The sequence below is a fragment of the Bufo bufo genome, chromosome 6 (genome assembly GCF_905171765.1).
Source record: "Bufo bufo chromosome 6, aBufBuf1.1, whole genome shotgun sequence".
Lineage (NCBI taxonomy): Eukaryota > Metazoa > Chordata > Amphibia > Anura > Bufonidae > Bufo > Bufo bufo.
Window position 1 is genome coordinate 94755569 of NC_053394.1, and position 14921 is coordinate 94770489.

Sequence of the window (14921 nt, forward strand, 5' to 3'; positions counted from 1 at the left end):
CCATCTCAGGAGCCAAGCAGCCACTGTGCCTACAAATTTGGTCACTTTTGGGCTCCTATTGCTGTGTATCGGAAAACTAGCTGCTAGCTTCCTCTGATTACTGCAGCTTCTATAGACTACGTATATGTGTATAGTGTACATGCAGCTGAATTGGAAGACACAGGAGCACCTCTGGTCGGGCCCCCCCCATCCCGTGTGCCCCGTCTCCTTCTTCCTGACCAGAGACATTTTCAGTTTTTTTATGTACATGCATCTTTAGAAGCCATAACTCTTCTTTTCCATCCGTTATGTACACTGTTTTCAATGATACATGGGGCTTTATTTTTATGTCATTTATAGTTTAGTATTTTTAGTTCTTATCGAAAATAAATGCAAAAATAGTCTGGTTTCACATTTTTATTACTTACATAAAGTGCAACGAAACTACTTTTTAAAATTGTGTTCCCTTTCCATTACAGTTGTTTTAATGTAGGGAATGTGTGAATTATGGTCGCCAGGGACAGGGATGGAAGCTGCAGTGTAGTGGATGGTGGCCTTTTCGATTTATTTTTATTTATTTCTTTCATTTTTTGCCTCCCATAAGTTTATGCCAGACCTTTCAGGTGCATTGGCATTACATTAGATTCATAAAAAAATGTTACAATCACCATCCTGAAGCCCCTCTGTTTCAGTCATGATGTGCCAGTGTGCGGCATGTGACCTCTGCAGCCAATCACTGGCCACAGCAGTATACGGCACATGGTCACAAGTGGGGTATTGCAGCAGGCACATGCAGAATAACGTAGTCCTATGGGAGGACGAAGAGCTTGAATGCAGGGGTTTTAGGATGACAAATATAACTTGTTTTTATTAATTTGATAGGCTCCCTGCCATGTTCTTATATATTTTTAGATGCATGTCAGAAAACCCCTTAAAGTGAATCTGTCAGCACTTTGTATGGCCTGTTGTATGAGCGCTTCAAAGCTGAAGGCATCCGTGTTGGTTCCATGTTCATCTGTACCCACACTGCTGAGAAAAATGATGTTTTAATATATGCAAATGAGCCTCTAGGAGCAACGGGGGCGTCGCCATTACACCTAGAGGCTCTGCTCTCTGCAACTGCCACACCCTCTACACTTTGATTGACGGGGTCAGGAAGTGAAAGTGTCATCACACTTGGCCCTGTCAATCGAAGTGGAGGGGTTACGGCAGTTGCAGCGAAAGCGGAGGCTTTAGGTGTAACGGCAACGCCCCCGTTGCTCCTAGAAGCTCATTTGCATATATTAAAACATAATTTTTCTCAGCAATGCGGGCACAGATAAACATGGGACCAACACAGATGTCTTCTGCTGCCAAGTGCACATGTAACAGGTCAACCAGTGTCATAGGTACAAATCTGCTGACAGACGCCTTTAAGGTTGGCATAGACAGAAATATTTCCTTTGAGAGACAAAAAGCATATTACTTACTAGATATATATATGCAAAATATATTGGGGCAGATTTACTAAGGCCAGTGCACCAGAATTCTGACTTGTAATGTGCCAAAGAGAACTGCTGTAAATGCCAAGCACCACATTTAGTATCTGTTGTAGACACTTTTTGCGCCTTGCTAGACTTTGCAAAAAGTCGGAATATGTGCTAGAATTTATTAATGGCACGCAACGGCTTTGGCATAGAAACACTAGTCTAAACTATGCAACTGAAGTGGTGGTAAAAAGAGCCAAGATGTGCCAAATCTCAGACAACATGCACCTCGTCTTCAGCCTCGAGCCCTCCAGCTTTATGCTTTATTTCAGCCAGTATTAATAAATCTGCCCCATTGTGCCATGATTGGAACCATTTCACTATAATCAATTTATTTTAATTACCCCTTAAAAAGGGCCTGTCACCTCTCCTGACATGTCTGTCTTAGTCTTTCACACTCGCGGTTTGGCTTTCCGTTAGCGAGATCTGTTCAGGACTCTCGCAAGCGGTCCAAATCGGATCAGTTTGCATTCTAATACATTCTGAATGGAAAAGGATCCGCTCAGGATGCATCAGTTTGCCTCCGTTCAGTCTCCATTCCGCTCTGGAGATGGACACCAAAACGTTGTTTGCAGCGTTTTGGTGTCCGTCTGATGAAACTGAGCCAAACGGATCCGTTTTCACTGACACAATCAGGCACAATAGAAAACGGATCCATCCTCCATGGACTTTTAATAGTGTTCAAGACTGATCCGTCTTGGCTATGTTAAAGATAAGACAAACGGATCCGTTCTGGACGGATGCAGACGGTTGTATTATCTGAACGGATCTGTCCATGACGGATCCGCACAAAACGCGAGAAACTAACTTCATTCCTCTTGTTGCAAAAACCCTGATATAACTCTATGTTGTGCCAGTCCTCCTTTATTATTCCCACTAGCAGGTTATGAATGAATGGTCAGTAGTCAGCAGTAATGGTCCAAATAGGTGTTACCAGTTAGGGGTGTGCGCCTGTACACTCTGATGCTGGCAGCAGTAATTATACAGTGTCAGACTGTGCAGGGACACACTCCCAACTGGTAACACCCATCTGGACCTTTATTGCTGACCGCTGGCAATTTATTCATAAACTTCTATAGGAATCCTAGAGGAATGTCACATCATAGTCATGATAATAGATTATCCAGAACTATTGTTACATGGGGAATACAAGTAGTTACTAAAACAGACATGTCAGGAGAGGAGACAGGCCCTTTGTTGAGTTGACTGCCTTTTAACGGGTTATCTGTTAAAATCAAATATGCCACCAATGTCTATGGAGGGAATACCCCTTTAATGATTATAATCATGACCATAACAACTAGCGACCAAGTATAATTTTAAGCATGGCTGATACACTTTGGCCAATGCAACAGATTTCCAGCAGTCCGGAAACAAGGTCATCACCATAAATGCAAAATGATGACTCTTCTCGTGGAGATGTGGTGGATCCCATTACCGTCACCTCTGATGGTCATCTCTACCGAAACATAGCTGTGGCTACCAAACAAGAATCTACAGTATATGACGACTGACACGAGCGATACATAACGTTGTTCGGTGGCCATTCCCATTGATCAGCCTGTATCCTATATTTCCTTCTGGGTCACTGCTTGATTTTTGCTATGGCCAGAACTAAATAATTTAGATGTTAGCAATAGGTCTTTCCATGTACGGTTTTAGGAGATGATGGTCTAACGCTGCGTACCAGGACATGAGTAAACAGTAATATCTACAATGGAGCTGAATGACGAGCTCTGATGTGACGACAGACATTACAGTCCAGTTCACACATCAGATGTCTCCAGACAAGGGAGGATGGAGCCAAAAAGAGCTGACTGGAGCAGATTGGGGCATTTCATTACAGTAGATAATGACGAAATGACACATTATGGTGTAACATTGTACCGTTCTGTTGCCGTCGATCAGTGGTCCTTACCTGCATGGTTGGCAGCCTCGCCTGGCACAGTCTGGATTAGAGAACTGGTCGCTCCTCTGCAGCCATGAGACTGTACTACAACCTCCTCCTGAGACGGCAAAAAAGCAGAGCACAGATCAGTTTCTAGAGCTTGAAGCTTCAGGAAGGAACTCTGCAAACAGAAGCAGAACATCAGGCTGGCTGCAAATGGTACGGGGACCTGACGGCAATCCTGTAATCCCCCAGCAGCAGCAGGCTTCACTACAACAGGATTGCAAGCTCTTTACCGGGGAAACCGCCAGGCTGAGCCTACGCAAATGGGACACGTGTCCTCTGCAGCTCTGCCAATCCTCATGTATATGGATTATTCATGACACCCGGGGATGCTGATTCCGTCAGACTGACCTCATTTTTTCTAAGATCAATGTATCTGCTGCAGGAGGGGGGGAGGGGAGATCAATGCGCCCATAGGCTCCCAGCCATTCATTCATGTCTGTGACATCAGCATGTCCTGACTACAGAGCACACCCCCTGCCATTGACAAAAAGGCTCCCATAGCATTACACACTGGCACCGGGGTTTTAAAGGCGTGGGTACTGCATGACGGTGTCACAGTACAATGTAGCTGCCCGGTTCTTTCTATTGTATTAATACCTGAATCTCCAGTTTTCATCCACACACCTTCCCTCCACATAAACAGTGGCACACACATACGTACGTGCCCATTCTATTTATTGCACTTCCTATTGAATTACCAGCAAATCACATTAATAAATTACCAGCATCTGTTAGATGAGCAGCAGACGTTGCTGCAGACCTCTGCCTGTGGTGACCATACCGCTGATATGGGCAGAGGAGACGTGCAGCGCGGCAGGAACACCTTATGATGTCACATCAAAGTCACAGCGAGGCTGGGGACTAGGAGCCCCTCAGGGGAGCAGCACAGCGCACACACAGGCAGGTCTCCTGTATTCTGCAGTGCCCACCGCTTACCAGCACGCCTGCTAATGCAAATATGTCCTCATGGACACAGTAACCAGGTTTACATCCAAACAAAGGACTGCATTCTATGGAAGGCCCTACTAGACACGGCCATGCTTTACTTTCCATAGAAACGGAACAGATCGTGCTTATCAGATGCACAAACTAACATAATGCCATGCAAAACATATACAGAAGCAGGCACCTGGACTGTTATCTACAGAAGCGGGCACCCGGACTGTTATCTACAGAACCAGGCACCTGGACTGTTATCTACAGAAGCAGGCACCCGGACTGTTATCTACAGAAGCAGGCACCCGGACTGTTATCTACAGAAGCGGGCACCTGGACTGGTATCTACAGAAGCAGGCACCTGGACTGTTATCTACAGAAGCAGGCACCCGGACTGTTATCTACAGAAGCAGGCACCTGGACTGTTATCTACAGAAGCAGGCACCTGGACTGTTATCTACAGAAGCAGGCACCCGGACTGTTATCTACAGAAGCAGGCACCCGGACTGTTATCTACAGAAGCAGGCACCTGGACTGTTATCTACAGAAGCAGTCACCCGGACTGTTATCTACAGAAGCGGGCACCCGGACTGTTATATAGAGAAGCAGGTACCTGGATTGTTATATACAGAAGCAGTCACCCGGACTGTTATCTACAGAAGCAGGCACCCGGACTGTTATATAGAGAAGCAGGCACCTGGACTGTTATATACAGAAGCAGGCACCCGGACCGTTATATACAGAAGCAGGCACCCGGACTGTTATCTACAGAAGCAGGCACCCGGACCGTTATATACAGAAGCAGGCACCTGGATTGTTATATACAGAAGCAGGCACCCGGACCGTTATATACAGAAGCAGGCACCTGGACCGTTATATACAGAAGCGGGCACCTGGACCGTTATATACAGAAGCAGGCACCAGGACTGTTATATACAGAAGCAGGCACCTGGACTGTTATATACAGAAGCAGGCACCTGGACTGTTATATTCAGAAGCAGGCACCCGGACTGTTATATACAGAAGCAGGCACCAGGACTGTTATATTCAGAAGCAGGCACCCGGACTGTTATATTCAGAAGCAGGCACCCGGACTGTTATATTCAGAAGCAGGCACCTGGACCGTTATATACAGAAGCAGGCACCTGGACCGTTATATACAGAAGCAGGCACCTGGACCGTTATATACAGAAGCAGGCACCTGGATTGTTATATACAGAAGCGGGCACCCGGACTGTTATCTACAGAAGCAGGCACCTGGACCGTTATATACAGAAAATTGCATTAGGCTTCTCGGTAAAAGCAAAAAAAGGAAGAGACCACTGTGGTACTCAGCAGAAGTGGCCAAAATCATTAAAAACAAAAAGATAGCATTTAGGAATTATAAAAAAAAAAACTAAACAAGGATGACAGGCAAATTTATAAGATTAGGCAGAGAGAGGCCAAACAAGTTATAAGAGCTTCTAAAGCACAGGCAGAAGAGAAATTAGCTCAGTCAGTGAAAAAAGGCGATAAGACATTCTTCAGATATATAAATGAAAAAAGGAAACTAAAACAAGGAATTACAAAATTAAAAACAAAAGAAGGAAGGTATATGGAAGAAGATAAAGAACTAGCTGATTGCCTCAATGAATACGTCTGTTCAGTTTTTACAAAGGAAAATGAAGGAGAAGGACCTCAGTTAGGAAAGAAGAATAATGAATCTTTTGATGCATGTGTCTTTACAGAGGAAGAGGTTCTAAGTCAGCTGTCTAAAATTAATACAAATAAATCACAGGGGCCTGATGGGATACATCCAAAGCTACTAAAAGAGCTCAGCGGTGAACTAGCAAAACCATTAACAGATTTTTTTAACCAATCACTGGCAACAGGAGTCGTCCCAGAAGATTGGAAATTAGCAAATGTTGTGCCCATTCACAAGAAAGGTAGTAGGGAGGAATCGGGCAACTATAGGCCAGTAAGCCTGACATCAATAGTGGGGAAATTAATGGAAACCATACTTGAGAGGATTGTGGAACATCTAAAATCCCATGGATTTAAAGATGAAAAACAGCATGGGTTTACTTCAGGGAGATCATGTCAAACTAATCTTATTGATTTTTTTGATTGGGTGACTAAAATAAGATGGCGGAGGTGCAGTAGACATCGCTTATCTAGACTTTAGTAAGGCTTTTGATACTGTCCCACATAGAAGGCTTATCAATAAATTGCAGTCTTTGTGCTTGGACTCCCATATTGTTGAATGGATTAGGCAGTGGCTGAGGGACAGACAACAGAGGGTTGTAGTCAATGGAGTATATTCAGACCATGGTCTTGTTACCAGTGGGGTACCTCAGGGATCTGTTCTGGGACCCATATTGTTTAATATCTTTATCAGCGAAATTGCAGAAGGCCTCAATGGTAAGGTGTGTCTTTTTGCTGATGACACAAAGATTTGTAACAGGGTTGATGTTCCTGGAGGGATACACCAAATGGAAAAGGATTTAGGAAAACTAGAGGAATGGTCAAAAATCTGGCAACTAAAATTTAATGTTGATAAGTGCAAGATAATGCACCTGGGGTGTAAAAACCCAAGAGCAGAATATAAAATCAGTGATACAGTCCTAACCTCAGTATCTGAGGAAAGGGGTTTAGGGGTCATTATTTCAGGAGACTTAAAGGTAGGCAGACAATGTCATAGAGCAGCAGGAAATGCTAGCAGAATGCTTGGGTGTATAGGGAGAGGCATTACCAGTAGAAAGAGGGAGGTGCTCATGCCGCTCTACAGAGCACTAGTGAGTAGGGATGAGCGAACCCGAACTGTATAGTTCGGGTTCGTACCGAATTTTGGGGTGTCCGTGACACGGACCCGAACATTTTCGTAAAAGTCCGGGTTCGGTGCTTTCTTGGCGCTTTTTGAAAGGCTGCAAAGCAGCCAATCAACAAGCGTCATACTACTTGCCCCAAGAGGCCATCACAGCCTTGCCTACTATTGGCATGGCTGTGATTGGCCAGTGCAGCATGTGACCCAGCCTCTATATAAGCTTGGGTCACGTAGCGCTGCACGTCACTCTGCTGATTCAAGCATAGGGAGAGGTTGCAGCTGCGACGTTAGGGCAAGATTAGGCAGTGATTAACTCCTCCAAAAGACTTCATTCTGTGATCGATCTGCAGCTGTGGATCATTGAAGTGCTAATATCGACTTGCTCACTTTTTTGAGGCTGCCCAGAGCGTTTTTAGATCACTTTTTTCTGGGGTGATCGGCGGCCATTTTGTGACTTGTGGTGCGCCAGCACAAGCTATCACCAAGTGTATTTAACCATCAATAGTGTGGTTATTTTGTGCTATATCCTACATCAGCTGCAGGCTGAGCCTGTGTCACCGAAGTGCATTTAACCATCAACAGTGTGGTTATTTTTTGGCCATATACTACATCAGGGGCAAGTTGAGCCTGTCACCCAGCGCCTAAAAAATAGACCTGACATTTCTATTCAACCAAATCTGTACTGTTTTAGCTGGTCAAGTTATTTGTAGTGACCGTAAAAGCACATTTTTTGTTCTGGGTTGAAAAACTATTCCCATATTTGCCATTCTCAAAATAACTAGTTTCTGCTATATGAGGCCAACTTGAAATCTATCCCAAAAAGGATATCTTACATTGAAGGTGCTGATAGTGTCATTCAAAAAAACCTAAGACACACGCTACCGTGCAGATAGAAGTCTGATTCTGTGATTAAACCTATACCTGTCACACAGCGCAAAAAAAAAACAGGCCTCACATTTCTATTCAACCAAATCTGTACTGTTTTAGCTGGTCAAGTTATTTGTAGTGACCGTAAAAGCACACTTTGTTCTGGGTTGAAAAACTATTCCCAAATTTGCCATTCTCAAAATAACTAGTTTCTGCTATATGAGGCCTACTTGAAATCTATCCCAAAAAGGATATCTTACATTGAAGGTGCTGATAGTGTCATTCAGAAAAACCTAAGACACACGCTACCGTGCAGATAGAAATCTGATTCTGTGATTAAACCTATACCTGTCACACAGCGCAAAAAAAAACAGGCCTCACATTTCTATTCAACCAAATCTGTACTGTTTTAGCTGGTCAAGTTATTTGTAATGACCGTAAAAGCACATTTTTTGTTCTGGGTTGAAAAACTATTCCCAAATTTGCCATTCTCAAAATAACTAGTTTCTGCTATATGAGGCCTACTTGAAATCTATCCCAAAAAGGATATCTTACATTGAAGGTGCTGATAGTGTCATTCAGAAAAACCTAAGACACACGCTACCGTGCAGATAGAAATCTGATTCTGTGATTAAACCTATACCTGTCACACAGCGCAAAAAAAAAACAGGCCTCACATTTCTATTCAACCAAATCTGTACTGTTTTAGCTGGTCAAGTTATTTGTAGTGACCGTAAAAGCACACTTTTTGTTCTGGGTTGAAAAACTATTCCCAAATTTGCCATTCTCAAAATTGTGGTGAACGGGAACAATGAGGAAAACATCTAATAAGGGACGCGGACGTGGACATGGTCGTGGTGGTGTTAGTGGACCCTCAGGTGCTGGGAGAGGACGTGGCCGTTCTGCCACAGCCACACGTCCTAGTGAACCAACTACCTCAGGTCCCAGTAGCCAGCAGAATTTACGGCGATATTTGGTGGGGCCCAATGCCGTTCTAAGGATGGTAAGGCCTGAGCAGGTACAGGCATTAGTCAATTGGGTGGCCGACAGTGGATCCAGCACGTTCACATTATCTCCCACCCAGTCTTCTGCAGAAAGCGCACAGATGGCGCATGAAAACCAAGCCCATCAGTCTGTCACATCACCCTCATGCATATCAGGGAAACTGTCTGAGCCTCAAGTTATGCAGCAGTCTCTTATGCTGTTTGAAGACTCTGCTGCCAGGGTTTCCCAAGGGCATCCACCTAGCCCTTCCCCAGGGGTGGAAGAGATAGAATGCACTAACGCACAACCACTTATGTTTCCTGATGATGAGGACATGGGAATACCACCTCAGCACGTCTCTGATGATGACGAAACACAGGTGCCAACTGCTGCGTCTTTCTGCAGTGTGCAGACTGAACAGGAGGTCAGGGATCAAGACTGGGTGGAAGACGATGCAGGGGACGATGAGGTCCTAGACCCCACATGGAATGAAGGTCGTGCCACTGACTTTGAGAGTTCGGAGGAAGAGGCAGTGGTGAGACCGAGCCAACAGCGTAGCAAAAGAGGGAGCAGTGGGCAAAATCAGAACACCCGCCGCCAAGAGACTCCGCCTGCTACTGACCGCTGCCATCTGGGACCGAGCACCCCAAAGGCAGCTTCAAGGAGTTCCCTGGCATGGCACTTCTTCAAACAATGTGCTGACGACAAGACCTGAGTGGTTTGCACGCTGTGCCATCAGAGCCTGAAGCGAGGCATTAACGTTCTGAACCTTAGCACAACCTGCATGACCAGGCACCTGCATGCAAAGCATGAACTGCAGTGGAGTAAACACCTTAAAAACAAGGAAGTCACTCAGGCTCCCCCTGCTACCTCTTCTGCTGCTGCCGCCTCGGCCTCTTCTGCTGCCGCCGCCTCGGCCTCTTCTGCTGCTGCTGCCGCCTCGGCCTCTTCCTCTGCCTCTGGAGGAACGTTGGCACCTGCCGCCCAGCAAACATGGGATGTACCACCAACACCACCACCTGCGTCACCAAGCATCTCAACCATGTCACACGGCAGCGTTCAGCTCTCCATCTCACAAACATTTGAGAGAAAGCGTAAATTCCCACCTAGCCACCCTCGATCCCTGGCCCTGAATGCCAGCATTTCTAAACTACTAGACTATGAAATGCTGGCATTTAGGCTGGTGGACACACACAGCTTCAAACAGCTCATGTCACTTGCTGTCCCACAGTATGTTGTTCCCAGCCGCCACTACTTCTCCAAGAGAGCCGTGCCTTCCCTGCACAAATAAGTGTCCGATAAAATCAAGTGTGCACTGCGCAACGCCATCTGTGGCAAGGTCCACCTAACCACAGATACGTGGACCAGTAAGCACGGCCAGGGACGCTATATCTCCCTAACTGCACACTGGGTAAATGTAGTGGCGGCTGGGCTCCAGGCGGAGAGCTGTTTGGCGCACGTCCTTCCGCCGCCAAGGATCGCAGGGCAACATTCTTTACCTCCTGTCTCCTCCTCCTCCTACTCAGCTTCCTCCTCCTCTTCTTCCACCTGCTCATCCAGTCAGCCACACACCTTCACCACCAACTTCACCACAGCCCGGGGTAAACGTCAGCAGGCCATTCTGAAACTCATATGTTTGGGGGACAGGCCCCACACCGCACAGGAGTTGTGGCGGGGTATAGAACAACAGACCGACGAGTGGTTGCTGCCGGTGAGCCTCAAGCCCGGCCTGGTGGTGTGCGATAATGGGCGAAATCTCGTTGCAGCTCTGGGACTAGCCGGTTTGACGCACATCCCTTGCCTGGCGCAAGTGCTGAATTTGGTGGTGCAGAAGTTCATTCGCAACTACCCCGACATGTCAGAGCTGCTGCATAAAGTGCGGGCCGTCTGTTCGCGCTTCCGGCGTTCACACCCTGCCGCTGCTCGCCTGTCTGCGCTACAGCGTAACTTCGGCCTTCCCGCTCACCGCCTCATATGCGAAGTACCCACCAGGTGGAACTCCACCTTGCATATGCTGGACAGACTGTGCGAGCAGCAGCAGGCCATAGTGGAGTTTCAGCTGCAGCACGCACGGGTCAGTCGCACTGCGGATCAGACACACTTCACCACCAATGACTGGGCCTCCATGCGAGACCTGTGTGCCCTGTTGCGTTGTTTCGAGTACTCCACCAACATGGCCAGTGGCGATGACGCCGTTATCAGCGTTACAATACCACTTCTATGTCTCCTTGAGAAAACACTTAGGGCGATGATGGAAGAGGAGGTGGCCCAGGAGGAAGAGGAGGAAGAGGGGTCATTTTTAGCACTTTCAGGCCAGTCTCTTCGAAGTGACTCAGAGGGAGGTTTTTTGCAACACCAGAGGCCAGGTACAAATGTGGCCAGACAGGGCCCACTACTGGAGGACGAGGATGAGGAGGAGGTGGAGGAGGATGAGGATGAAGCATGTTCACAGCGGGGTGGCACCCAAAGCAGCTAGGGCCCATCACTGGTGCGTGGCTGGGGGGAAACACAGGACGATGACGATACGCCTCCCACAGAGGACAGCTTGTCCTTACCTCTGGGCAGCCTGGCACACATGAGCGACTACATGCTGCAGTGCCTGCGCAACGACAGCAGAGTTGCCCACATTTTAACGTGTGAGGACTACTGGGTTGCCACCCTGCTGGATCCCCGGTACAAAGACAATGTGCCCACCTTACTTCCTACACTGGAGCGTGATAGGAAGATGCGCGAGTACAAGCGCACATTGGTAGACGCGCTACTGAGAGCATTCCCAAATGTCACAGGGGAACCTGTGGAAGCCCAAGGCGAAGGCAGAGGAGGAGCAAGAGGTCGCCAACGCAGCTGTGTCACGCCCAGCTCCTCTGAGGGCAGGGTTAGCATGGCAGAGATGTGGAAAAGTTTTGTCACCACGCCACAGCTAACTGCACCACCACCTGATACGGAACGTGTTAGCAGGAGGCAACATTTCACTAACATGGTGGAACAGTACCTGTGCACACCCCTCCACGTACTGACTGATGGTTCGGCCCCATTCAACTTCTGGGTCTCCAAATTGTCCACGTGGCCAGAGCTAGCCTTTTATGCCTTGGAGGTGCTGGCCTGCCCGGCGGTCAGCGTTTTGTCTGAACGTGTATTCAGCACGGCAGGGGGCGTCATTACAGACAAACGCAGCCGCCTGTCTACAGCCAATGTGGACAAGCTGACGTTCATAAAAATGAACCAGGCATGGATCCCACAGGACCTGTCTATCCCTTGTGCAGATTAGATATTAGCTACCTCCCCTTAACAATATATTATTCTACTCCAGGGCACTTCCTCATTCAATACTATTTTTAATTTCATTTTACCATTATATTGCGGGGCAACCCAAAGTTGAATGAACCTCTCCTCTGTCGGGTGCCGGGGCCTAAATGTGTGACAGTGGCCTGTTCCAGTGGTGGGTGACGTGAAGCCTGATTCTCTGCTATGACATGAAGACTGATTCTGCGCTGACATAAGGCCAGATTCTCTGTTACGGGACCTCTCTCCTCTGCCTGGGTGCCTGGGCCTAAATGTGTGACAGTGGCCTGTTCTAGTGGTGGGTGACGTGAAGCCTGATTATCTGCTATGACATGAAGACTGATTCTGCGCTGACATAAGGCCAGATTCTCTGTTACGGGACCTCTCTCCTCTGCCTGGGTGCCTGGGCCTAAATGTGTGACAGTGGCCTGTTCCAGTGGTGGGTGACGTGAAGCCTGATTATCTGCTATGACATGAAGACTGATTCTGCGCTGACATAAGGCCAGATTCTCTGTTACGGGACCTCTCTCCTCTGCCTGGGTGCCTAGGCCTAAATGTGTGACAGTGGCCTGTTCCAGTGGTGGGTGACGTGAAGCCTGATTCTCTGCTATGACATGAAGACAGATTCTGTGCTGACATAAGGCCAGATTCTCTGTTACGGGACCTGTCTCCTCTGCCTGGGTGCCTGGGCCTAAATGTGTGACAGTGGCCTGTTCTAGTGGTGGGTGACGTGAAGCCTGATTCTCTGCTATGACATGAAGACAGATTCTGTGCTGACATAAGGCCAGATTCTCTGTTACGGGACCTCTCTCCTCTGCCTGGGTGCCTGGGCCTAAATGTGTGACAGTGGCCTGTTCCAGTGGTGGGTGACGTGAAGCCTGATTCTCTGCTATGACATGAAGACTGATTCTGCGCTGACATAAGGCCAGATTCTCTGTTACGGGACCTCTCTCCTCTGCCTGGGTGCCTGGGCCTAAATGTGTGACAGTGGCCTGTTCTAGTGGTGGGTGACGTGAAGCCTGATTATCTGCTATGACATGAAGACTGATTCTGCGCTGACATAAGGCCAGATTCTCTGTTACGGGACCTCTCTCCTCTGCCTGGGTGCCTGGGCCTAAATGTGTGACAGTAGCCTGTTCCAGTGGTGGGTGACGTGAAGCCTGATTATCTGCTATGACATGAAGACTGATTCTGCGCTGACATAAGGCCAGATTCTCTGTTATGGGACCTCTCTCCTCTGTCTGGGTGCCGGGGCCTAAATATGTGACAGTGGCCTGTTCCAGTGGTGGGTGACATGAAGCCAGATTCTCTGCTATGGCATGAAGAGACTGATTCTCTGCTGACATGAAGCCAGATTCTTTGCTATGGCATGAAGAGACTGATTCTCTGCTGACGTGAAGCCAGATTCTCTGCTATGGGACCTCTGTCCAATTGATATTGGGTCATTTTTATTTTTTTTATTTTTATTTTAATTCATTTCCCTATCCACATTTGTTTGCAGGGGATTTACCTACATGTTGCTGCCTTTTGCAGCCCTCTAGCTCTTTCCTGGGCTGTTTTACAGCCTTTTTAGTGCCCAAAAGTTCGGGTCCCCATTGACTTCAATGGGGTTCGGGTTCGGGACGAAGTTCGGTGCGGGTTCAGATCCCGAACCCGAACATTTCCGGGAAGTTCGGCCGAACTTCTCGAACCCGAACATCCAGGTGTTCGCTCAACTCTACTAGTGAGACCTCATTTGGAGTATTGTGCTCAGTACTGGAGACCATATCTCCAGAAGGATATTGATACTTTGGAGAGAGTTCAGAGAAGAGCTACTAAACTGGTACATGGATTGCAGGAAAAAACTTACCAGGAAAGATTAAAGGATCTTAACATGTATAGCTTGGAAGAAAGACGAGACAGAGGGGATATGATAGAAACTTTTAAATACATAAAGGGAATCAACAAGGTAAAAGAGGAGAGAATATTTAAAAGAAGAAAAACTGCTACAAGAGGACATAGTTTTAAATTAGAGGGGCAAAGATTTAAAAGTAATATCAGGAAGTATTACTTTACTGAGAGAGTAGTGGATGCATGGAATAGCCTTCCTGCAGAAGTGGTAGCTGCAAATACAGTGAAGGGGTTTAAACATGCATGGGATAGGCATAAGGCCATCCTTCATATAAGATAAGGCCAAGGGCTATCCATAGTATTCAGTATATTGGGCAGACTAGATGGGCCAAATGGTTCTTATCTGCCGACACATTCTATGTTTCTATGTTATATACAGAAGCAGGCACCTGGATTGTTATATACAGAAGCAGGCACCTGGACCGTTATATACAGAAGCAGGCACCCGGACCGTTATATACAGAAGCGGGCACCCGGACTGTTATCTACAGAAGCAGGCACCTGGACTGTTATCTACAGAAGCAGGCACCTGGATTGTTATATACAGAAGCAGGCACCTGGATTGTTATATACAGAAGCAGGCACCTGGACTGTTATATACAGAAGCAGGCACCTGGACTGTTATATACAGAAGCAGGCACCTGGACTGTTATATACAGAAGCAGGCACCTGGACTGTTATATACAGAAGCAGGCACCTG

At 47.1% G+C, this 14921-nt stretch overlaps 1 protein-coding gene across 4 annotated transcripts in view; it reads right to left on the reverse strand.

Moving 5' to 3' along the window:
- The window catches only part of FAM13C (family with sequence similarity 13 member C), a 187337-nt gene that overhangs the window by 34601 nt on the left and 137815 nt on the right, over positions 1–14921 (reverse strand). For all 4 annotated transcript variants that reach the window (XM_040438223.1, XM_040438222.1, XM_040438224.1 and 1 more), the window contains exon 6: positions 3424–3511. In XM_040438223.1, coding sequence (XP_040294157.1) covers positions 3424–3511 — 88 coding nt within the window. The remainder of the gene's footprint in view (positions 1–3423; positions 3512–14921) is intronic.